Source organism: Poecilia reticulata, linkage group LG21, assembly GCF_000633615.1.
Source record: "Poecilia reticulata strain Guanapo linkage group LG21, Guppy_female_1.0+MT, whole genome shotgun sequence".
NCBI classification, from domain to species: Eukaryota; Metazoa; Chordata; class Actinopteri; order Cyprinodontiformes; family Poeciliidae; genus Poecilia; species Poecilia reticulata.
The window spans coordinates 11,100,364-11,124,378 of NC_024351.1; the positions used below are offsets into that span (position 1 = coordinate 11,100,364).

At 38.6% G+C, this 24,015-nt stretch overlaps 1 protein-coding gene across 1 annotated transcript; it reads right to left on the reverse strand.

Annotated features, from left to right (window-relative positions):
- Nucleotides 1–740: 740 nt before the first annotated feature.
- Nucleotides 741–16,642, reverse strand: dusp10 (dual specificity phosphatase 10). Its single transcript, XM_008397507.2, has 4 exons — nt 16,455–16,642; nt 14,717–15,546; nt 8,037–8,405; nt 741–5,048 (listed from the first exon to the last, which is right to left on the reverse strand). The coding sequence occupies exons 2-4, from the start codon at nt 15,498–15,500 to the stop codon at nt 4,783–4,785; spliced, it is 1,419 nt and encodes a 472-aa protein (XP_008395729.1). The 5' UTR covers nt 15,501–15,546; nt 16,455–16,642; the 3' UTR covers nt 741–4,782.
- Between the last annotated feature and the right edge of the window lie 7,373 nt (nt 16,643–24,015).

The following is a 24,015-nucleotide window of genomic DNA, read 5'->3' on the forward strand; positions in this document are numbered from 1 at the left end:
AGGGCTATTCTGGTCCCGCCAGCCTGCCCAGTGCTGATAGGAAAGGATTAATGAGGCGGGGCACTCATCGCTTGTAATTAGAAACAACACTAAAACTATTTTTGAGCTTGTTCCTAAGGAGAGACCCTGACCCCTAGTACACCCCTTCACCCCCGCCCCCACATACACCCTCAGTACCTTGCTAGCCATGAGGCAACGGACGCCTGCAAAGGTGGAGTAAATATAGTCTCATAACTAGAGCAGCTATGTGACACATGGCTGAATGGAGGCAAGTGTTGATAATTAACGACTTTGGCTGCCTACGCTGCATGCTCAAATGTCAAAATGCTCACAGGCTCGGTCTTAAAGTAAACGCTGCAATTTATTTATTGTTGTGAAGTCTGATATTTCTGGGAGAGTCTGATTCTGGTTACTGCATTCGAGACAAAAACACAAAAACACTTCCATTTTTTTTGTGTGTTTTACATTTAAATGTATCATCATCACATTTTCTTCATTAAAAAACATGATTGAAGTTTTATTTTATTTTTTTGTTAGTGTCCCATTAATTTTAACCTCAGAAGCACTAATCTTCTTCTGTCCCTTGTAATTTGTTTTATTAATGTTTTATTGGATGTTGTTTCAGCTTACTGAGGTTTAAAACATTTTTTTCAGTCTTGGCAAAGCAAGCTGTCAGGAAAGAAGCTTGCTTTCCTGAAAGTCGGGAACTGCGTTGAAAACAGGCCTCCAGGACACCGAACCAAATTTGAAGCTTCCATCTTTATTTCAAAGCTCACAAGTAGGGATTACAAAATTACAGTGCTTGAGTTGCAACAGTTCAAGGAGGAGAGATGACAGACCAGTTGAGGAATTTTGAGCAAGTCATGCAAAAAGGTGTGGGAGAAGGCCTCCAGTATAGTAGCACCCTTTGTGGAAAAAAATAAACCCATTTCTCAGTAAGTCAGTGCAAAAATAGTAATGAATATATGCATACAAAGAAAATAGATATATTTATATATATATATTTATGTATTCATATACTGTAAATACTTGACTGTAGACTACAGACACAGAGAAATATACAGTGACTCTTAAGAGCAAAGCCCAAATCCACCAGAGCGTCCAAGCCCAAAGCAGAAACTCTTGAACAAGTCCGAGTCGTAAAGAGGCCGCGTCGAACGTGACGGCTCGATGTCGTCCTAATTCAGAACCTTGTTTCCAAACGAACGGGAGCGGATGCCTTTTTGGAGCCGTCAGTCAGGACGTGGCCTCCACAGAAAGAACGGTCTACGAAAGACGAAGAGCACCATTACGACCCTCAGAGAGCAGAAGCACACAGCACGCTTCGTCTCCAGTAAGGGAGGAAAGTCGGATTTTTCAGTCAGAGAGATCAATAGAACAAAATAAAAAAAAAAAAAATAAGCCGTTTGCTACTGAAAGTTGCAGGAACCAGCAGGTTCAATGAAAACATCCTTGTATCTCGTTTTGTGACAGTTCAGACATTTTGTATGCCATCCATATATATATATATTTTTTTTTAAGTACAAATGCATAAGATGCATGTCCTCTAAATGGTTACTAGCATATATGGTGTTTATAAACTCGGATTCATCGTGGAGCACCAGTAGACAAGTGATGACAGCATCGAAACAAGACAGACTTGATTATTTTTTTCCCTTTTACAAAGAAAATCCATACCTCACAACTGATAGGTGGAAACATCCTGTGACAATTTCATTTTGCATAGCATGATTTTTCACGTGAGGGATTCTTTTTTTTGTTGCAGATCTCTGTCTCGAAGCCATCTTGAACAGACATCACGTACTTGTACAATCTTTCTTCCTGCTCACAAACAACAGATGACCTTTTCTAAACTATTGGATTCAATTGGATGTAATGGATGATGCGGTGGGTGGATTGCAAAACAGATGATGGTTCTGGCACCATGTCAAAGTTATTGTTAGCCCTGTGCTTCATTTTATGCCTTGATGTGGACGACTGACGGACATAAACAGAGTCGGGACAGCGCACGAAGAGGTGCCTTCAGTTCAGCTTTGGAGTCGCTCTAAAATGAAGATTTTTTTTTCTCTCTCTCTCTCTCTCACGTAAGAGGAAAAACTACTCCTGATGTTTTGGAAAGCTTGGGCCTGAACAGAAAGGCTTCAGACAACTCGGATCATAAGTGTTTCAAATGCTCGTTTTTTTTAACTATACACACAGATTCCTTAAAAACTTGTATAAAGTTTGTGCTCTGCTTTATACAGATGTTGAAAATGGCATAAAGTTGTCCATTTAAAGTACTCTCATACTTTGTGTCACAAGCCTGTAATGTAATCTTGAATCAATAACTCAAAAAAGAAAAGAAATAGAGCACGAAAGAAACTTTGGTAAAACTCTACAATGGCATTTAATCTCCCACCATGGATGTTGATTTTATTTGACAAAATTTTTTACAGGTTTGAACAGACCAGCTCTAATATGGTGGATTCCAACATCTTCTGCACGTTTGCACTATTCAAATGAAATATAGTAAATTAACATAGCATCTAAGCAGTGTGGAGTAAAGTAGTTTTCTGCAAAGTGGATAACCGGTAATTCAGTACGTTTTCCTTTTCTCACAATAAATAGTTTTAATGATTTGGTGGCCCTAAAATGGCAATCTTTTCTAGCTTTGGAGGTTTTTATTATTTTTATACCTCTGTTACCTCACTGAGTGTAGCTGCAAGATAAACCTTGTCCTGCTTTATTCCTCACAACTTCAGTCGTTTTACATTTTTTAATTGTTCTCTTTGGCGGGGAGTAATTGCCTCGTTTTAATTTCCTCTCGTCTTAAAACATTAATCTATGTCGTATCTATACACCTGTGCAGCTGAAAGTTGTGGACTTAAAACTAAAAGTTCCCAGACACTCTGATCAACTTAGAAAATGAGGAAAAAGCTGCATCGAAAGAGCATTACTGACTTTTATTCAACTGGAATATTTATGGCATTGGATTTTTCCTTGCATAATAAACGTACTAAAATTAAAAGCTGTGTTCTTTTAAATCATTTATGTAGTGGTATTTTGCCGCCACCACATAAAAGGAACTTGTCATAAGGTTTATTTATAAATTATTACAAGGAGAAGAAGACTGTACATGTTTAATATGGATCAAAGGTGAGCGGGAGAAAATTTGAAAATGTTTGTAGGTTTACGCCAAGTTCTGTTTAATATTAAATTGATGCTATTTCTCTCTCAAAAAAAATGCCACCACTAGTAACTCAAAGTTACAATTAAATCTTCTAAAAAATTTTATGTCGCTTTTGTTTTATCTTCTTTGATCAGAAACATTGGCTCTACAAATTACCAAACTAAATTTGCGTAAGAAATAAGATGTTTGTTGTGGGTTTTTTTCCTAATATGACCTCAACGTTGTCTGAAAGTGATACCTTGGCAAAATGCAAACCAAAAAACCCAAAAAGAAAATAATAAAATTAGATTCCCTTATGTGACGTTGGTTCAGTTATTAGTGCTTTTTGTTTTTGCATGCCATCGTTTTCAACGCAGTTGAGTTAAGGCATCAATAGAGGCACTGAAGCAGCAGCAGCAGCAGGCAGCTCAAAACAAATCCTCCCAAAGGTTACGCCGCTCTGCTGCACCACTGCTGTCACGATAAACTGAACTCCACAACAGGACATGTGTGTTCATTTGAAGCACACACCTCAACGTTGCTACCGTAGACCTTGGCTGAGTGATAGCTGGCAACGCGGGGCATTGCCAAGAGTATTGGATGCGAGTGGACAGAGACGGCGCACGGTGAGGTACAGTGCAACAGAGCCGGCTAATGGATGAAGTGAAGCAAAAACAAACAGAGGAGACAGAAGCAGGCAGTGAAAATCCTCCCTTGTGTTACATTAAACATCAGCAGTAGCCCTGTTTTACGATATTCCCCGATTATTTCAGCGCTCTCTCTCTCTCTCTTCTTCTTCTTCTCCACCAGCAGCCATGCATAAAAAGAGCTCTTATGGCTGTCTGGTAGTATGCGTATTGCTAAAAATATACGCGGACGCACGAATGGCAAAACCAACACGCTTAAGCGAGCACACAAGATATGAAGCTATGCTTCAGCAAACAAAATCCCATAAGCTGCACTTAAAGTAAAACCTTTTTTCTTCTTCGTCCTCTTCTTCTTCTCTGGTTCTCGCACAGATCAGCGCCAAATCTTACAGCATTACTGTATGCACCATAAACACATATAGAGCTGAACAGTTGTTACATTAAAATCAAAACGGTTCTTCAGCAAAGAGCTGGAAATGTTTTTTCTTGATCGTTACCAATATTTACACATATAAGATCAAGGTTGCATTCAGCGGAAATTATTGCACAGTAAGCCTTTGTTGGCTTGTCATGGTCATCCCCTTAAAATCCCAGTATAAAAATAGAACAACAAGATTAACACGCCAAACAAGTCCTTATCTTTTATCTTTTATTATGTTTTTATATTTAGACAGGCACTGCTGTGGCAAACCCTGCCTGAGTCTGCAAACTGTGTGCCTCAGTCCCTTTTTTATATGTAACTGCGCCAAAGCACAATTGATTTTCTTCCTCCCTCCTTCTCCACCTGATTCGCCGCTTCCTCCTGACTTCGTCGTCTCTCATCATCAACCAAGAGGTCGCGATCTCAAGAGACTCCAAGACGACGTCGAGGAGATTTTTTTTAAAAAAACAAACACACACACACACACACCGGCTCTCTTTGTCACCTCCAACCGGTTCGTACAGCAGCAAGAGTCACAGCAAAGAGCGTTGGGTTGAGCGGCTCGTCTAGACGACGGTTTCCACGCCGATCAGCTTCGGCGTGAGGATCCGTGGCGTTATTCCGTTGTTGAGGTCCTCCTCGAACTCTAGCAGCTGGCCCATGAAGTTGAGGTTCGGCGAGATGATGGGCCTTTTGCTTTTCACAAACTTGTAGGCGTCGGTCATGGTCATCCAGCTGTGCTTCATCAGGTAGGCGATCACGATGGTGGCAGATCGCGACACGCCCGCCTGGCAGTGGATCAGGAGGCCCATACCTGCTTGGTGTGCTTCCTCTGCAGAAAGGAAGGAGAAGAAGATCTAAATATGAAAACTCGGACGGTTTGTTCTCGAAGAGGAAGTTCAGTCATCCTGCTCGATACCACGTTACAACTTCCTTTATAGCCACGCGTAAGATTAGGGCCTTTTATCAAATGTCAACACTTTCCCCATTGATAAGAATATGAATCTAGAGAACTGCTGTTCTTTACTGCTCTTTAGTCACATTTTGAAGTTCTGCATTGAGAGTGACCACTGGAAAAATCAAAAAACTCCCTGTGTTTTGACCTTTAAAGAAATAATTGTATGCTTAATACTCAATAACGAAAAAACAAAATTAAAAAAACCTGCATATTTAGGGATTAAAACATTCGTCTTGTACATAAACCATCAGTTTGTTTTTTCATCTATACTAAAGAGAACTGATCATAAAAATGCTCAAACTACATGTGTAATTTAATGTATTCACACCCTATTTCCAGTTATTTTGGTTCTAATCCCCATTTGGGCCAGTTAACTCTTGTGAAGTATATTTATGATCCCCATCAAATCGGGTAAACAGGAAACATTCCTTTGGTGAGAACAAATGTACGCATGGTCGATACAAGTCTCTCACTGAAAACAATTCGTCTTAGTCAATAAAAATGCAAAACAATAAAAAAGAAAACTACAAATGTAAGGCAGAAGAAAGGAGAAATGTATTTTGGCTAACTGCATACTTATGCTTTTGATCCAAAACTGATTGTGTGAAGCATTTGTTTTTTCATGTATTAAAATATTTCAAACTAACATCTTTTTTTTTTCTTGAAGAAGCAGCTTGTACTGTACCAACTGTAGTTATAAAACTGTGAACTTAATATAAGTTTTTTTTAGATTCCACATCTTCCTGTTTATTTTCAAACAGGCAAATTGGTATAAACTGGATTTAAAAACATAGTTTAGACTTCTTCCAGACAGCAACAGGTGGGGCAGGGGTCGAGCTGTGTTTCTTGATATCCCATATACCTAAAGAACTTTTTTTTTTTTAAACTCTTAAAACTTTGGTTTACCGTCTCATGCCTAATACCCTATAGTTCACCTATTCTAAAGGCAATAATAGAGTAGTTACCTCAAAATTTGTGTCGTTTTGTATTTTCAAAGATGTGCTCTGGATGTTATTCTCAAATTCTCCAAACTATGAAAGCTGATCACCACACGATAATTTTTTTCCAAGCTAATGAACAAAACGTCTTCAGGATTTTTTTTTTTTTTTTTTCACACAGGAAGTAGGAAGTAGCAAAGTAAACAAGAACTTCTGTTGACACAACTGCTGCTGCGCTTATTTATTCTAGTCTGTCATTGGAGAAGTACCTGATTTTCAGTGACATTTCAAATGTTACGGCATTGAAGTGTTGGAAATCACCTCATATCAAAACAACTGGAGGCGTTTCTCGTGATCAGAAATAAAACAGAAAGCTTTAAATTTCTTACTGACTACATTTCAAATGCCAAAGACATATTACATATGGTTTTCTGAGACATTTTTTGGTATTTTTTTTCTTTTATTCTTTTCATGCTCTCATACTAGTTTTATTACAAATGATTAGGGAAGTAGTTAATTAAAAAGGAAACACGTTTTATTTTGGAGAAGTAAAATAAAAATCCGTTAGAGAATTGCCTGCATTGGCTTCATCCATTATCTTGGTTTAGCAACATTTATATAGTTTTGCAGTTTCTAGGCTTAGACTTGCAATCACCAACCAGTTTGAAACTGTTTCAAAAGCTATTTAAACATTTTGTTGTGTAATTCCTACTGTCGTGTGACACCAGAGGAAATCTAAGAACAGCCAGAGTTTTCTCTGCTGCACCTGTAATTGCACACTGATGGTCAGCTGGCTGAAAGAAGCCTACTCCTCCTCATTTACAGGAGAGACAATTTAAACAGTTCCAATATATTTTACTTCGCAAAGAGAACAGGTATGGAAATTTTAAATGTTATGAAAGTATCACCCTTTGTTAAATAAATGCAATTTGAAAATAAATGGAATTATATCTAAAATGACTTTGTTTCGAATGTATTGTGATTTTTTTTTTCCACACCGGGTAATGATACTGTGAAAACATTTAGACCTACATTAACTGTGGAGCATGAATGAAAGAAACACTCCATCTTTTTCCTGACGCAACACGGAGTATTTACCAGATAATTCTTTGTGTCAACACAAACTGCGCTATTGATCCTCTGTAAACACACACACACACACACAAAAAATCAGTACTGCTGCAACTATGAATCATCTCTGTGGCTCTGATGTAAATTATGCATTTGGAGTGGTCTATTATTTAGCACCTCGGTGATATAAAGATGCTTGCTAACTAACGTGAAAACCGGATTTTACTTTTGAGGAAAACAGACTAACAGGGGTGCTTTAGAGAGAATCAGGTAGTTTACTCAAAAGTTTGCCATTTTTTAGCTATTTACATCTGAGATAAAGTGCATGACAGGATGACAAAATGCCGTGGCTTCTGACCTTTTCGGATTGGCACGTCCTACGACAGCATTGTTCAATAGGGGGGTGACCTTTCAGATATGTAAGAGCTATTATCACTTCCACCGCCGCCGCATAGCTGTCACGCTATTTAATTTAAAATGTGCGCACACAATCCAGTATCTCAATAAATGCTTTGAAAAGCAGAAGCAAGACCAACAAGGCCCAAATATGTCTACAAAATATGTCTCAGGAAAGTATGTGCTGTGTTGTTTTCAGAAAAAGTAACAATTACATGCTAGATTAAAGTTACAGCAGCTACATCCAGCAGTGTGTAGGAGTGTGTGGCTAAAAGCACAATCCAGTGATGAGTCACAACTTTTCCACCTTCTCTTTAACCTTTAGTTCTTTCCATTTTTTAAAAAGTAGGAGCAACAAAAAAGTAATTTTTTTTGCGTTTGCACCCTCCCGGGTACATGCTTCTTCTTAATCTGTGAATGTAAGCAGTTTAGTTTTTCAGTTTTAAGAACTTCCTACCGATGAACTCAAACGCCTCCTCGAAGTACTGCCGCAGGTTCTGCTTGTTGCTGTCGGTGGCGGGCAGGCGCTTGTAGTTGAACAGGCCGGTGTCGTAGTGGTAGAGAGGCAGGTGGGTGGTCACGTTGAGGATGTAGCCGATGTTCATGCGCTGCAGCAGGTGGAGGTCCTGAGCGTCGTCCTCGTTCCCCAGGTAGAGGAAGGGCAGGATGGGCGTCAGCTCTGCGTTCTCGATGTCCGGCGTGGAGGGCAGGGAGTGAGGTAGAGGCCCCGTCAGGCCGGCAGACGCGCCCGTTTCAAAACCCTCGTGGAGGTGCAGCGAGTGCTCGCACAGGTTTTCGTGGCTCTGCCTGAAGCAGCTAAGGCCTCCTGAGAACACAGAAACCCAGTGTAGCCTTTAATACCCTATTGGAATTACACGTATGCAGCAGATTACAAAAATCAGATACCTCTAACCCCAAACTTATTAATGTTAGGCTTAAGTCCAAATAAAAATAGTGTTAAAAAGTCAACATGAATTTATTGACTTAGGCATACTACTGGCAAAAACAGAAATGTAAAAATAATAGAAGACCAAAGGTGAGCAGATGGTTCTCAACGCTATCTTCGACTTTCCCTTCAACATCAACTTCGGAGGCTTTTTTTTTTTTTTTTTACATAAAACGAACAGAGATCATCAGTAGAGTGCTGTATCATTACAAATATATTTTTTATATTGCCTGATTTGTATTTTTTAAAGATGCATCTATATGGATGGTTGATGGATGTTTAGTTGCTTATGGTACTTTTGTTAATGTCAACATGTGACGTTCATTTTAAAATGTAAATAAATGAAATAAATAAATTAAACAAATAAATATGTGATGGAAGTGCCTGCTGATAAACAGTCCGTAATGTTTAATATTAGAGAATATTCAATTAATTAATGGAAATTAAAGTTAAATAGTGAATTGCCAACTTAGGATGTAATTTGTAAAAAGTAGTCGGTGTGAGGTTTTGATTTAATAAACTTTTTATTTTTGTTTGTTTTTAAGACATGTTTGAGGTTTTAATTTGTTATACTGCGAAGAACTTAAATAAGAGTATTGAAAAAAGAAGAATGAAATCACTACTTTTTTCTAATACAAAGAAAATCGTCATACATTTATTTATTTTAGATTTAATTCAGCAAGATTTTGTCTGATATTTAAAAAAAAAAACACAATAGATTTTCCCCATATATTTCTGATTTGTGGAAGCTTTACTTTATTTCTAAAAACCCAAAAAAAAAGAACAATAATAGCTTCCCCAAAATGTAAAACTTGGGTTTTATTTTGCTTTCATAACCCAATGACACAAATCAGGTAAACTTTTCATTTAAACGTATCCTGGTCATTCTATTGAATTTTTTTCAACCTTTTCTTTATCTAAGCTAAGTCTCATAGTTTGACCAAAGAATTGAGCCAACACAGCATGGGTTGATGGTTTAATTCCCCCAGGAAGAGTCCAAAGCTAAAAATACTTAGTCTGACCAACACATGGCTCAGGTTGCGACTAACACTACTAAACTTTGCATCCATACTGTATCTGATGAAGTCCAACTTTGAAGCTATACGCACATTTTAATTTGGTTCTAATTTGAATTCCTCAATTTGGATTTGAACGTAAATTCTGAATTATCTTTACAGTTAGCTTAACTCAACTCAGACAGCAGGAAAACAGGCACACTCAGGGTTAAACACTCTTCTGGGCATGTGCGATTCTACAAAGAACCGGCTTGCACCTGTTTGCAACAGCGATGCCACAGGCCAAAGTTTCCCTTCGGCACTGTGGGGGGAGGGAGGGTCCAAGTATCAGTTTGAGCATTGTTCACAATGCGAGGGCTGACATCATGACATGTGAGGTCATCTAAAACTCTCACCACTTCCCCAAGGGTGGGAAGCAGGTGGGAGTCTCCACTGAAAGTTGTTGTTTTCATGAAACAGATTGTTAATCATTGACAAAGACATTAGCCTAAGCACATGGCCAATCCCACACTATCATATGGAAATAATTACATTTTGGTGAAGAGAGGGAAGTGATTACAGGAGATGTGACCAAACTCAAGTGACTTTAGAGAACAGGGACTTTTTACTTAGGCCGAAAGTGTTTCCTCATTTGTTTCATTTTTAAAGTCTGAGAAGCGACAAAACCACAAGTTTCAATTATCCTTATGAAATTAATGCGACCTGATTCTTATTTATCTTTATCAAAACAACAAAGAGCATCCTTATAAAAAATGTATTTCTTAGAATTAAAGTAAAATAATAATACAGCAGGCAACAAAAAAATTATCTAATTGAGTAACCACATGTTTCCTTCAGAAAAAAACTCACATTTAGGAGTTAGCCTAAGATTAATATAGTATTAAACTTAATCCTGTATAGTTAAAAAAGCAGCTCATTTTCTATTTGGCATTTAATTACATTTTGTCCTCCTTGGTCATCTTCCACTTCAGATTTTAAATAATCCAATTAGCAACTTAATTAGTTTGTATTTGTACAACATTTTTTTTTAAAAGTCACTTGCATGTTATTTATTAGTTTACACATGGTTTTAGCACAATATGTAAATAATGAGATCAAAATTAAACAAGTAGTAGTGTGAGTAATCATTGCAATTTCTTTTATTGAGATTACTTGTAAAACTTTTCCTTTTTTAATTTTTTTTGTACTGACTTTTGGAACTCACGCAGCGCAAAAGATATCACAATCCTCTATCTGTTAAATGTAAACTTTTCTGGCAAACGAGTTGTAAAAAAATCTCTTTCAGTTATCATCAGTTGGTAAATGTAATTTACTCACTAGGTATGAATAAATTGCATTTTTCTGCTGCTGCTTTGCGGTCGGGCTGCGCTGAAGTTGTCTTAACTGTTTCCTTGTTGTGTCTGAGGTCTCTAATCATAAGTGAAAGTAAAACAATAAAGGTTTCAGGTACTTTCCTAACAGCTTCTTGTGTTTCAGCAAGAGGTCATTTTCTTTTTTTACTTATTTATACAATATATCATTCCTCGTAACTTAACTTATTTCTCGTTGTCCGCAAATGCTCCCAAAGAGAACTCTCAGAGGATGATAGCAAAAACTTTTGGTAAAATAAAACAGCTTGGCACAGGCGATCTACAAAAACACAATTTATAGTAATCCTGGTAAAAAATGTGCAGAAAAAAGAGAAAAAAAAAACTCTCTAATATAATTGCATTGTTGAGTTCCTAAACACTGTGATTAACTAAAATAAGTATAAATCACACAAATTTTTACTTATGTTTATGTTAAAAAAATGTGTTTGGGGAAATCTGAGAGGAGAAAAATAGCTGTCCGTTGTTCTCTAGACAACTTTTATATTACTTATTTATCACTGAGACAAAATATGGCCGTAAACCACAGGCAGCTAATAACGCTGAAGTCGGTATCTGATTTGAAGATTCAAATACCCTTAAATAAGGAACTATTTTCCTTTTGGAAGGAACATTTTTTTATAAAATTTGACAATAATGTCAACATAAAGAAAACCGTTTCCAAATCTTTTAGTATTATGGTGACTTTAGATTGAGACGATTGAGTTATGTTATGTTACTTTTTAACAGATAAAGATTTATTTGGGGCAGAAAGAGAGCACTTTATTGAATGTAGAGTGGCAGTTTAAGGTTCTTGCCCAGGGTGCCATCCACGCATGCACCACCACTGGCACTAATGACTTTGATTTAATTTTTATATAAATGTGACATTATGAAAAAAGGAGGAAATATAATGGTTTCTTTTACACATCTTTAGTGTGTCAGTAAATATCAACAGTATGCGCATATTTCAAACTGCAAACATCGGCGGAAACACTGTTGACGTAGAAAATTCTGACTTTAATTTTTGTTGATGGCCGCCAGCCTTATTATAGCTAGAAAGTTGAAGAGCAATCCATGATCTCTGGGGATCAACAATGTTAACCTCAAACTTATTTAAAGCCCAGGTTTATTTTAGTTTCCTCTAAACACGTTAATCACGTGTAACAGCAACACCCATTTATCATCTATGTTATATTTGAAGCATGACAGCTGCATGTTTTGTTTTTATCAAAAGCAACAGAAAATCCAGCTGAGACCAGATTATTCAGAAATATCCGCTGACCAGGAATGAAACCTCTCGAGCGTCGCCATCTCTCTGAGAACTGAAAACTCGAGACGCGTTTCTGCCTCTTAGCTGAGCCAGCAGTGTCTTGGGTCCTGTCTAACCGTTTCTGCCTCTCACTGATCACCTGCTGTTTCTGAAGCTCAGCGACATCCTCCCAAAACAAGCAAGGAGCTGTTTATGGCTATTAAAGACGGATTCAACATAATCTATATCTGCTTTCAGCTGCAGGAGGAAAGGAAGCAGCCATGTTTACCTGTAAATCCTGACTATAATTTGGTGCTAACACAGCAAATAATGGGGTATAATGCGGTACGTGTAAATAAAGCTGCAAACAGAAAAACTATTTGTCATCACAACCTTTTGGTGAAATATAAGTCATTTTCTTGCACTGTGTTACACTAGGATGTAATAAAACTGGAAATGAAAAGAAATGTAATATTAAAAAAACGAGGTTTTAAGATGACTAGATGAATTTAAGCCAGACGAAGACAAAGTAAGACGGTCCGCCTGTTCCTCCCACTGAGCCAAGCTTCAGACAGACACCAGCGCAAGATGAGAAACTGGAGAGGAGCCTCGTTTCATCAAAGTCCACAGACGGACCGGAGGGGGGAGGAGCAGGAGAACAGGCATGAAGAGAAAGGATCAAGGTGCTCCAATCTAACAGCAACATGGTGACTGCAGGGCATTATAAAAAACACTCCCAGCCAAGCCTCCAATATGGCACACAGCTTCAAACATGCAGCACACCAAAGATAGAAAACATGGCAACAACCCAGAGACTGTCATCTCAACAGATTGCTGTATTTACTAACAGCTGCTTCCCACCTCATGCAAAATGTAATGTTTGCCATAAAGAAGAGGTAAAAGAGGGTACGCATGCATTGATGTATGAACAGGATGTAAACACTCAGCATTATGCATATGTAGGGTAAAATGCTGCAGTTTCACAACTGCATTTTTCCCCCCCATCACACCATTCCTGTGGTTTAAAGTCATTTTAATGAAATGAAAGCGTAGCACTCAGTACGGTTTCCTGTGATTGTATGAAGTGAAGAGCAGCGCTGCACTCCCCCCTTCAACGCTTGCAAGAAAAACCAATTTGAGACATTTCCAGTAAAAAAAACAAAACGTCATTGTGTAGATATTAAAGGTGCTCCAGTTAAAGCAGCAAACTGCATACTAACTACCCAAATTAACCATTTAAACTCTGCTTGTTGTACTTGTGCTGTTCTTTAAACACACACAAAAGTTGGAAAAAAGTGGCAGCAAGCCAAAGACGTGTTACGGCCCAAGGCCTTTTCCTCTGGGTCTCTAACATCCATGTCTTTAATTGGTGCTGATTGGAAGTRGAGGCAGCTGGCCAGTGTCTCCAGATCCACCTTAAGACTCACTACTTCCTCTGACTGATCAGCTCTTTTCTTTCTGTCYCCCTGCCACTCTCTCCCTTTGTCCCTTTCTTTCCCAACCAGTTATGACTTTTGTTAAATAAATTCCTTTTTAAGTTATTCCATGCATTGCTTCCCTTTCATTTGTTATGGTTTAAGAGCCAGACCATAACAGACGACCATCTCACTAAATTGCCTATTTTACTAATAGCTAAAAGGCCTAATATTTGTCATATAGAAAGTGGCTGGTGAGGGCTGAAGTACGGTAATATCTGAGGGTGCTACCCATCACTTTTATTAGTTCATAAGAGATGAGTAGTCGTCTGCAAAGCAGCCAACTGCAGGCTAGTTACTGGAGTTAGAACAAGAAAAGGTAAAATATTTTAAGAAAGAACTAAAAAGCTAATACTAATTGAAATAGTAATAGGTTTTGTTTTAATCTACGTATTAGAAAGCATAAGAATTACCAAAAATAATAAACGTTTCAGATAGCATTATTATTACATTGTATCATTTTAGCAATCAGTTTTTAAGTCAAATTCACAATTTATTAAAAAAATTAACCATTCTACGTATGATTTCTGTTTTTTTAACTGAATGCCAGCATTTTTTAACTGAATGCCAGAGAAAGTGACAGACAGATTTGGTTTTCTCTTGAGCCACCTGTTGCTACACACTGCCGTTCAGCTGGCTAACAGAAGGCTACTTCTGTGCTTTCAGAGAACGCCAACATTTTAGACGCCTAAAGTGTGGAAGCTAAAGAAACCGCACCCACAAAACTTCAATGATTTTTAAAAAGTAGTTGGCAAGCAGTTAGATCATGATAGATGTTATTGTTTCTATCTGTGTTTCTGAGGAATTCAAGGCTATACCACTGGAATCGCATACTACCCGGTGCCTACGTGCTTAGCTTTGGTAATTGGTGGAATCTCTGCTGAATGTGGTATTATAAATTGCTGTGAGTGTTGAGAGGAAGTACTGGGAAAGCAGAAAGATAAATGTCAGAGGTTACCAGACTGATAGTCACCATTTGCACCTCTACTCTTTATCCCAAAGCTTTCATATCCAAGTAATTCTTCCAAACAAACCAACTCCCAGGAAAGAGTGTTCCCTTTATTGTGTCTTTCTTTTCTTATTATGTCTGACTTTTTGTTACCTTTGAGGACGATGGGGTCCTTGCCCTCCCTCCTCAGTGATTCCAGGACCACATGCAGAGGCTGCGCAGATGTCAGCCTGTTGGGGTCTGTGGTACTCTCGTCGTAAACCACAATCTCTTTGGAAAAAATGCCCTTAAAGGAGTCCTTCCCCTCGCGGCAGGAGATGAGGTCCAGCACAGTGATCTTGCCCTGTTGCAGCCGGCGCCGACTGATCTTGTCGGAGCAGTTGATGTGCACAGCCCCGCGGATGTGGCTCTTGTTGTACTCCAAGAAGGGCCGGCAGTCGATGATGACGGGGACAGGCCCGATGGGGTGCCCCAGCGGGCAGCAGGTCATCCGCTTGGCCAGCTCATTGGGGTGGATGACCCTCAGGGAGGCTAGGGGCTTCAGCTGGCCCTGGGTGAGGCTGGGGGTGCTGAGCGCTTCATGTTTGCCAACCATCGGCGTGGGCGGCCCGGCATAGCTGAGGTTGGGGCTGCTGGCGCTCACCTGGCTGTGGCCGAGGCTCTGGCTGTCCTTCTCATAGGTAGTCACAGAACAGCAGCTGGCACTGCTGCATCCACACGACAACGAGCGCGTGGAGCCCTTGGATGAGGGCATATACGTCACAAGATTGGCCGTCGCCCGGATCTTCACCACGGTGGTGCTGATGACTGTGTCGCTGCTGCTGCTGCTGGTGACTGAGTCCAGGTAGCTGGTGTCCAGGCGCAATTGGAGTTCCTGAGGTCGGATCGGCCTTGGCAGCGCCACCACAATTCTGTCGTCGAGGGGAGATGGAGGCATGGGGAGGCCGAGGGCTGGACGTCTACGGAGAACTCAACAAGCCGCTCTGCGAAGGCAGGGACAAGCCACATGAAAGACTCTGACAACTCAACCGCTGTACTGACAGATCAACATGCAAACTGCAATGTGAACAGTGGAGCCAAATATTAGCACTGTCAACACCTGCAGGGGCTACACCCAAGTTAGAAGGAAAATTTAGGAGTGACAGACTGACCACTAATAATAATCGGTGAGATCATCAGAGGGTATCCTGTAACTAAATCACTGTGGGAGCAATTAACATGAATCATCCTCCAGATACAGTACATCACATATGTGTGTGATGTTGAATTTTTCATGCCAACTCTGCTCCCCGTCTGATCCAAAGCTTTTAGAACAAGGGAAGAAAACACTGCATCAACGCCATGCTGCAGCTTTGTCTCTCACCCAAACAGAAAGTCAGGGTAGGCTATCAGAGGGAAAAAAAGGGGATGGTAATTCATTTCTGATCAAAGGGGGGTTTAATAAGCATGTCCTCCTGGCATGTTATGTAAAGACGCCCGCCTAGAGCTGTGCCTGTCCCGAGCATTGCCCGTGCAGGTTCAGCAGAAAAGAAGCAGTGATCATTCATGACCAAATTCATTGAAGAAACCGGCAGGAGAACGTGCCGAGAATGTGATGAGGCAGAGATGTGGAGAGCTGCAGACTGAAGGAAATCCAATTTCACAGCAGCATGTGTTGGGAAAATAAAACATATTCTGATGCCGAGGCTGAATTCGGCATTTTTATTGTAACTTTGGTATAATGAAGAAATAAAAGCTCAATAAAACACGCTTCTGAAATAGTATAAAAAATAATTTAAAAAGGGCATGATAAAACACTCCTTTGATATTCAATTTCATTATTTATAATCGCTCTACGTCTGCGCGTTTGAACAACAACTTGCGACACTGATAACTTGTATTTTGCGCTTACCGGTGAGTGTCGGGCTTGACTGCAGACTGATTTATTATCTCCCCCCGCTGACAGCGCTGCCTCCATTCAGTCCGTCCCAGCCTTGTTGTGGATCGGCAACATTTTTTTTTTCATTGGTACTTTTACCCTGCTCTCCTACATATAATATTGAAGGAAGTCTGCCAGAGATATTGACGAGACTGTGAGCCAATGCGCGTCTTCATTAATATGAAATGCGCTTTCTATGCGTACAGTGAGGCCCGGCCTCGCGGTGGGAGGGGCCTGCGGAGCTGCGTCCCTCCGTGGGGAGGAGGCGGAGGGACGGGGCGTGGGGCTGTGTGGCTTGAACTGCCTCCAGTCCCAGACACGAGGTAGCATGATGTCACTGGCAGCCAATCAAAGGACTCGCCTGGAAGCTTGAGGAAGAGAAGGCGGCGCGTTCAGGTGCGGCTCGTAAACCCCAATCCCACACCTCAATGGATTGTTACGGTCAGTAACAATTTCTTGTTTCCGCTGTTTTTATCTGAAAAGAAAGTGAAAGCAACTCAGTTACATTTCCATAAGTAATACTTACTTTTTATTCGATTGTAGCTCCAAAAATGCATTTTGTGACTGCTAGACTTTAAAATAATCAAAAAGATGTAATTAATATATTCTCTTTAAGGGGTAAAAAATGACTTAAGCTAATTTTCTTTTACCATCATTTTCAAGTTGACCACATAATGGCCAACCATGCCTAGCATGACTTAATAACAGCTTCCTCTTCAACAATCTGCCATACACTCAAGATTTGTGGAGACTATGACTAATAGTTGTGAACTCTAACCCTAATTTTTATCACGAGATAATGAATATAGTTTTTTAACCAAACTTTGCTTTAAACCTCTTCAATACTTTATTCTTGACCTTTAGGTTGCATTTCTTGATCTTCATGATGCTTTTTTTCCCCACTAGTGTTCTCTAACACACCTCAAAAACATTTACAGAGCAGCAGACTTTTTATAGAGCAGGTGGACTCTTTTTAATAACTAAGTGAGCGGGTTTTATTTTTAGGTTTTACTGTAAAGGGGTCACATTTCAGATTTGTATTTATAAATTATGACCTACCTCATGCTGGTCTATAATATAAAATTCTAATGAAAAACAGTGGGGTTTTGAGGCTGGAAGAAAGCAAAATATGTAGAAGTTCATGTTAGGTACATTTTTGCCAAGCACTATGAGTGTGATGTTTATTGCTTTTAAGGTAATGTAAAGCAGAAAAGAAATTGTTCCAGTTTCCCAGTATCCAGCCATTGTACCTCCTTTCTTTCTAGGCAGTGAACTAAAAAAGTTGGAAATTATTTATAAATTGCCTTTTGGCTATTCACATGTAAACCACTAATTAGCTTAAATATACCTAGTCAGTGCATTTAGCTTGCAAAATGGAAACCACTAAGCTATAAATACTCACTGGCGTCTACATTTAACATTTTTATTTACAGACTCTTGTCTATGCAGCGTGATGGCTCACACTTCCCCAGAAGTATTAATCAGATGGTAAAATAGCTTCAAAAACCTCTGCAACACCCCACTATGTTTTTTTCTAACTGGGTATTTCCATGCTGAACTTGTCAAAAGTAAAAAAAAAAAAATCCAAGTTTTTCTGCAGTTTAAGAGGAAACGTAGAGACCCAAAGTAGGGATCCATTTCAGGGGTATCATGTGGACCATGTTTCTTACTCAAGCAAATAAACCCTAGTCTCAAAGGGTCAGAAGGATCTTAAAATAATTATAAACTCTCTCTTATGGTGGTGAACCAGGCAACTTCAAACTGGGACGTCCTGGTTTCAAACTGTTCCTCAGAAGATTTATTTCATTTTCCCATTCGAATAGCTCTACAGAAGCTAACATTCACCTTTACAATGAAATGATCCTGTATAATGTTATGTCATCATCACCCCTCTAAACCTTTGTTTAATGGTGCAGCAGAGTTATATACCACAGCAAACTGAATGTGCTCTATGCTGTTTGGTCATGGACAAGTTGTCTGTTCAATAATTTGCATTTAGTTGAGTCATGAACAGAAATTTGAACCTGCTCCGCTGATTCCTTAAGTTTTGCCGCAGGCATTTTTTAAACCCTGCTGAGCATTTCGTGTTGTGATCTCGATGCGATGTGTGTTTCTAGTGCGAGTAGTCTGAGTTTCTACAGAACATTTGCTAAGATTGATCATGCTTTGACTCCTGTTTAACATATTCCACTTTTATTCAAATTGTGAAACACGTTTTAATGTCTTTCTAACCCACATTTCTAATCAAATTAGTTTTATTTAAATCCAGCTTTTCAAAATAATGCTCTCTTTAGGTCACAATTCACAAACCTTTTATTGTTTGTAAGAGAAGTAGCAGAAACTAATTTTCAAAAATTAAAGATAAAGATTGCTAAACACGAGTCAAGAATCACATTTCCCAATAGTGGGCTTCCATGGACATCACATTTAAAAAAATTAAAGGTTAACTTTTTCAGCCCACATTAATGCATCTCAATGATTTACAATATGTACAACAATGAAAAGTTGATTTATTTCAGTTCTTCCATTAAAAAAATGAAACCAAGTAATATATTGTAAGCTTTTATTTGTGTTAATCTTTGTGAATATGACAAAAATGAAGTTTATCTGAAAGGTATACCAGTAAAACCAGTAAAAACAGCATCAATGCAACATGGCATACAATTTCATTGTCTGTTATTCTCAATGTTATATTGCAGTCTTTTTTATGTCCTTTGGTGTGTTTATGTCTATAAAATTAGATTATGGCTCCAAATCAAACCATAGTTATTGTGACTATACATTTAATGGAGTTATCAATCTATATTTCCTTACATTTTAGACCAGAGATACACTGATCCGATTGGCCTGATGATCAGTTATTGCTAGAGAACATTCTTTCAGTCAAGAGGTATACGAAGAGACTCGTGGTCGGTTGGCAGACAGCTTCTGTGTGAACCTGAAAGCTGGCAGCATGAAAAGACCAAAGATGTGAAAGTCTGGAAGGATAAAGGGGCAAAGACTTTATTTTCTTTACTGTTTGAAGAAAAGAAAAAACATTTAATTGAAGTCATAATGCAACAAGTAAACTGTTCTTCATGTTGAAAAGTACAAAAACTAGGGGTAATTATACTTTTAGGTTGCTGTGTCAATGTGGTTTATATGTATGTCATATTCTCACCTCATATCCTCATATCACAATGTCTTATTTTTCACTCTGAGTCACAGTTATATCACAGACAGCAGAAATCTACTTCATCACCACACTTACTCATTTGAAAAGTCTGAAAATACCAATTGACTTTTTTTTTTCTGAAGTGACAAATACATTGCGCTTTATTATTTGCTGTGATCCTACAGGTCAAAACACGACGAAGCCAAACACAATGCCTCCCTTGTGAAAGATAACACAACTGACCTGTAAGCAGGACAGGCAGGAAATATTATTAGTTGTAATAAGTAGGTGTCTTTTGGCAACAGCCCTGTCGAGTAAGTGCCAAGTTGGCTGACTGCTCCGCCGCATATGATGGGACCAGTGTTACAGCGAAAGGGTCCCGCTGGACTCAGTCCCCCAAAATAATCCCCAGTAGTCCATTTATCCCCTCTGGCAACCTGAAACCATGCAGGGTATGTGTTATTGCTTCTATTATTAGTTTACTGTGTAGTTATTTATAAATGGACACAGCTGATCGGCAATGATTGGATTTCCAAAGACTCCTGTTACACCATGTGTTAAAGAGAAAGAGAACAAACAAATGAGACATAACTTAGTTTACGATATTATTATGTTGCAGTCAGTTAGTATTTTCAATTTATGACTTGTTAGGTATGCCATCGTCTTCTCATGCAATTCCGCTCAATTCTCATCGCCCTTCAGGGCTCTGACTGGGCTTTCTCCCATTGAGATGGATTTCTCCGGTAGAATTTCTGGTAAGCTTCATAGTGTTGAACTGGCACATTCAATGCGTCATTGCCAAACGTTAGCGATTGGGACTTACAACATTTCTTTTTTTTAAAAACACAAACATAAATGTACTGGACTACAAATTTATTTTATTACTTTGCAGCCATCCAGCACACTTAAATACACCAGTAGCTTCACAAGCTTGGTCAAACATGTAAAAACAATGCTACTTTAATTTGTTCAGTCAGTGCCATTAAGATATATACAATAAATAATAAAGAATCAGAAACTGACAAAAACAATAGGTTCACTGCCTTGTTCAAACGTAAAAACTACAACAGAACCTTTCAAATAGTTCAGAAATTCTAAATATGTGAAATGATAAATAATAAAGCATGACTTTGCTCAGAGCATAAATCATAGAATTAGACAGGATAGATCTGCCCTTACAGATCAGGTAACATTATCATCGATACTCTAGAATGTTTTATAAAAATATACATATAAGGACTAATACAGATTTTAATATCGAATCAGTGTATCTCTGGTCTAAAAACAGCAGCCAAAGAGGAAAAATAACACGTTGCAATTCAGTCTTAAAAAACACATCCGTATAAATGTACAAATAATGGAGGGAAAGTGTTCCGCACAATTCAGGGAGAATCGGTTTGAGATTGTTGTTTCCTTCGTAAAACCTTTCATAAACCCAGAAGGATGACTTACATCTGAGGTCACTCAGGCCAATCATAAGTAGATATGGTGATATCCAGAAACAGCAGGAAGTGCGTTAAGAACACTGACTTCAGCACTCAGCATAAAACCTGCGTCAGAACTCTTTGCATAACAGTTTTTTGTTTTTTGTTTTTTTTTTTAAGCAATGACCGCGGACAAACTGAGTGTATTAATCCCATGTTAGGCTGAATAAATGGTTCGAATTCAACAACAATATTCCGCCTTCTTACTTTTCTTGTCCGCAAAATGATCAGTCTTGTTTGAGCTTTTGAGTCCTGCAGCTTGCTGCCTGGGCACACAAACCACACATCATCACCACATCATTACCTCGAGCTGCAAAGCTGACTTGTCCCTAAACAAGTCAGCTGCTGCTTAGCTGTGACTGCGGGGAGCCAGTGAGGTGTAAGAGATTTCAACACCCCTCATCATATTGTTACTAACTACATGGAGATGAGGGAAAAAGTTTGTTAATCTCACTTTAAAGTGTTTTACAAAAGGGTATCATGATATTTTATACATTTTTTGATTCATCTCTCTTAGTAAGTTATGAAAAACCACTTAACTGCTGGGTTTTGTTATCATTAACAACATAAAATTTAAATTTTAAACAGGTTGATTGATGCTCTATGAACTGAGCTCTTCAACTAGCTCACCCTGTATTTCAGGTTGCCTCCGCCCAACCGTTGGTCTAATCTCATATCAGTCGTAAATTTAAACCAAAAAATATGAATTTGGCTCTACAACAGCCAGAAAATGAGGCTTTGCCAGCTAACCAGCAATTTCCAAGAAAACCATTTTACGTTAGAGGTTGACAGCCAATAACAGGAGCTTTTGATGATATTGTGTCTCTGATAATGAAACAGACTTCAGATGCAAACAGGTTTTGTGAAAAAACAAGCCGGTTCCCAGAAGTGCTCTTTGTTTGTTCAGGCACACATGATGTATTTCTATGCAAAACTGCCTCCTGTTAACTCTGTCGCTAGGAAAAACAATCTGTCGGCTGTGAGATTAATTTACCCAGATATGAATTGGGAGTGTAAATGTTGTCTGTATTGTAGTGTTTTAATTAGTAATGATGACAGGATGCTTAACTCAATTATGGTGAATTTATCATAATTGTTGTATACTTACCAGCCGTGTAAACAAGTCATTATTTGATTTAACTGCGCTCAAATCAAGGGAACGATAAAAGAGGTTGGGAACAAGGTTTTGGAGATGATACATTTGGATTGTGGTTCCACAGAGACCATGTTTATGTCAATGTAATTTAGAGGGACCAATTCATTTAACAGTAATGTCTTTGGACTCCTCCCACCCACAGTGAGAGTGCTAGCATGCTCATAGTAAAGAAGGGTTTATTTCGACACTATTGTGCTTTATCATCCTGAATTATGCAGCCTGTTGCCCATGTATTTTGTGGTCTACCCTTGTGGCTTTTCATCTGTTTAATATAACTAAAAACAATTATTTATTTTAAAAAAAGAAATTCTGACAAAAGTGGTGGTTTGAGAAAACTCAGTATTTGTGTTTGCAACACAGAGATTACAGTCTGAGAAAAATAATACGAAAATATATCCACATAACTTGCTTTGACATTGTCTTGTGTTTTGTTAATTTTTTATTCTAATAGGCTACTTAAAAGTAGCTCAACCTATATATCTGTGTCCACACAAATGAACCTATTGGCACCACGTTTAATTCCCAACAGGAAGTTGTGGTTGTTTTGAAACGATCTGATTGGCTGACATAGGTTTCAGGTTTGCGCCACACTGCCCCCTGTAGGCTTGGCATGTTTAAAACAACACACGGGTGGATTTGTGCGGATTGATGTGGATGAAAACTTTTCTGAAACTGATCCGTCTGCACAATGTAATTAAAAAAAAGATGTCAACAACATGACAAGACTGTTTAGGAATGGAAGTATCCTGTGACTTCCTGTTTGTTTGAATTATAAATATTTGACGCAGTATAAATTGAATTGAATTGAGTTGAATTTTATTTTATTTAATTTGAGACAGAGGCCCATATCTTCAAAATGGTAACAACAGGGAAATTGTCATTAAAGTTAGGTGGACATCTGTTAAAGTCAAAAGATTGTCTTAAGTAAAATTATTCCTCATCTGAATTTTTCCAAAGCAACAGTCAGAGCAGTAATGAAAACATTTAAAACAATCTAAACTGAGCCAAATAAACAGAGAGCCGTAGGAAAATCTGAAAAACTAACTGAGGGAGAGCTGCAGCAAAGAGTGGGGTCACAAACTCTCCACAACAATGATTTATTTTCAGACGTTTGTGTACATCCTTACCAGGGATGCATGAACAAGCAAGTATTGACTATGCATAGATGGATGTTATCTGGTTTTAATAAAGTTTGATCCTGGACTGATTTTGTTTGTGCGTGGAAAACTAATCCATGGTACATTTATTTTTGGGTTGAAGCAAGGCATCCAGTATTTGCTGCATATGTTTTGTTTGTTTGTTTGTTTTTACCTCCACTGTTATGATCATCTGTGCTTAAAGCACAAAATTATGCTAAAACATAGTTTTATTCCTAATCTCTGCAGTCTGCTGCTTTGAGAAGCAGGGAACAGGTAGATGTGAAAATGATTTCTGCTGATGAAAGCTTTTCATCATTTCAGAGAAAACTCATTTTAGAATCTCTTTTGCAAGATCTTGATGTGGACCGAGAAAGCCGTCTTCCTTTTATAAAATGTCATACAGTGGAAAACATGACAGGGTGCGGTTTTGCGTATCTCACATTAGATAATGTGAAAGCTTGATGTGAAACACAGTCATGTGGTCGTGCTTTTTTTTTTTTGTTGTTGCTCGGCATGGAAAATGTGACTGATGGCAGTGCGACATTCGCTGGCCCAGATGAAAGATCCAAACCACTTCCTGTCTTCAGCAAAGGTGCAGATG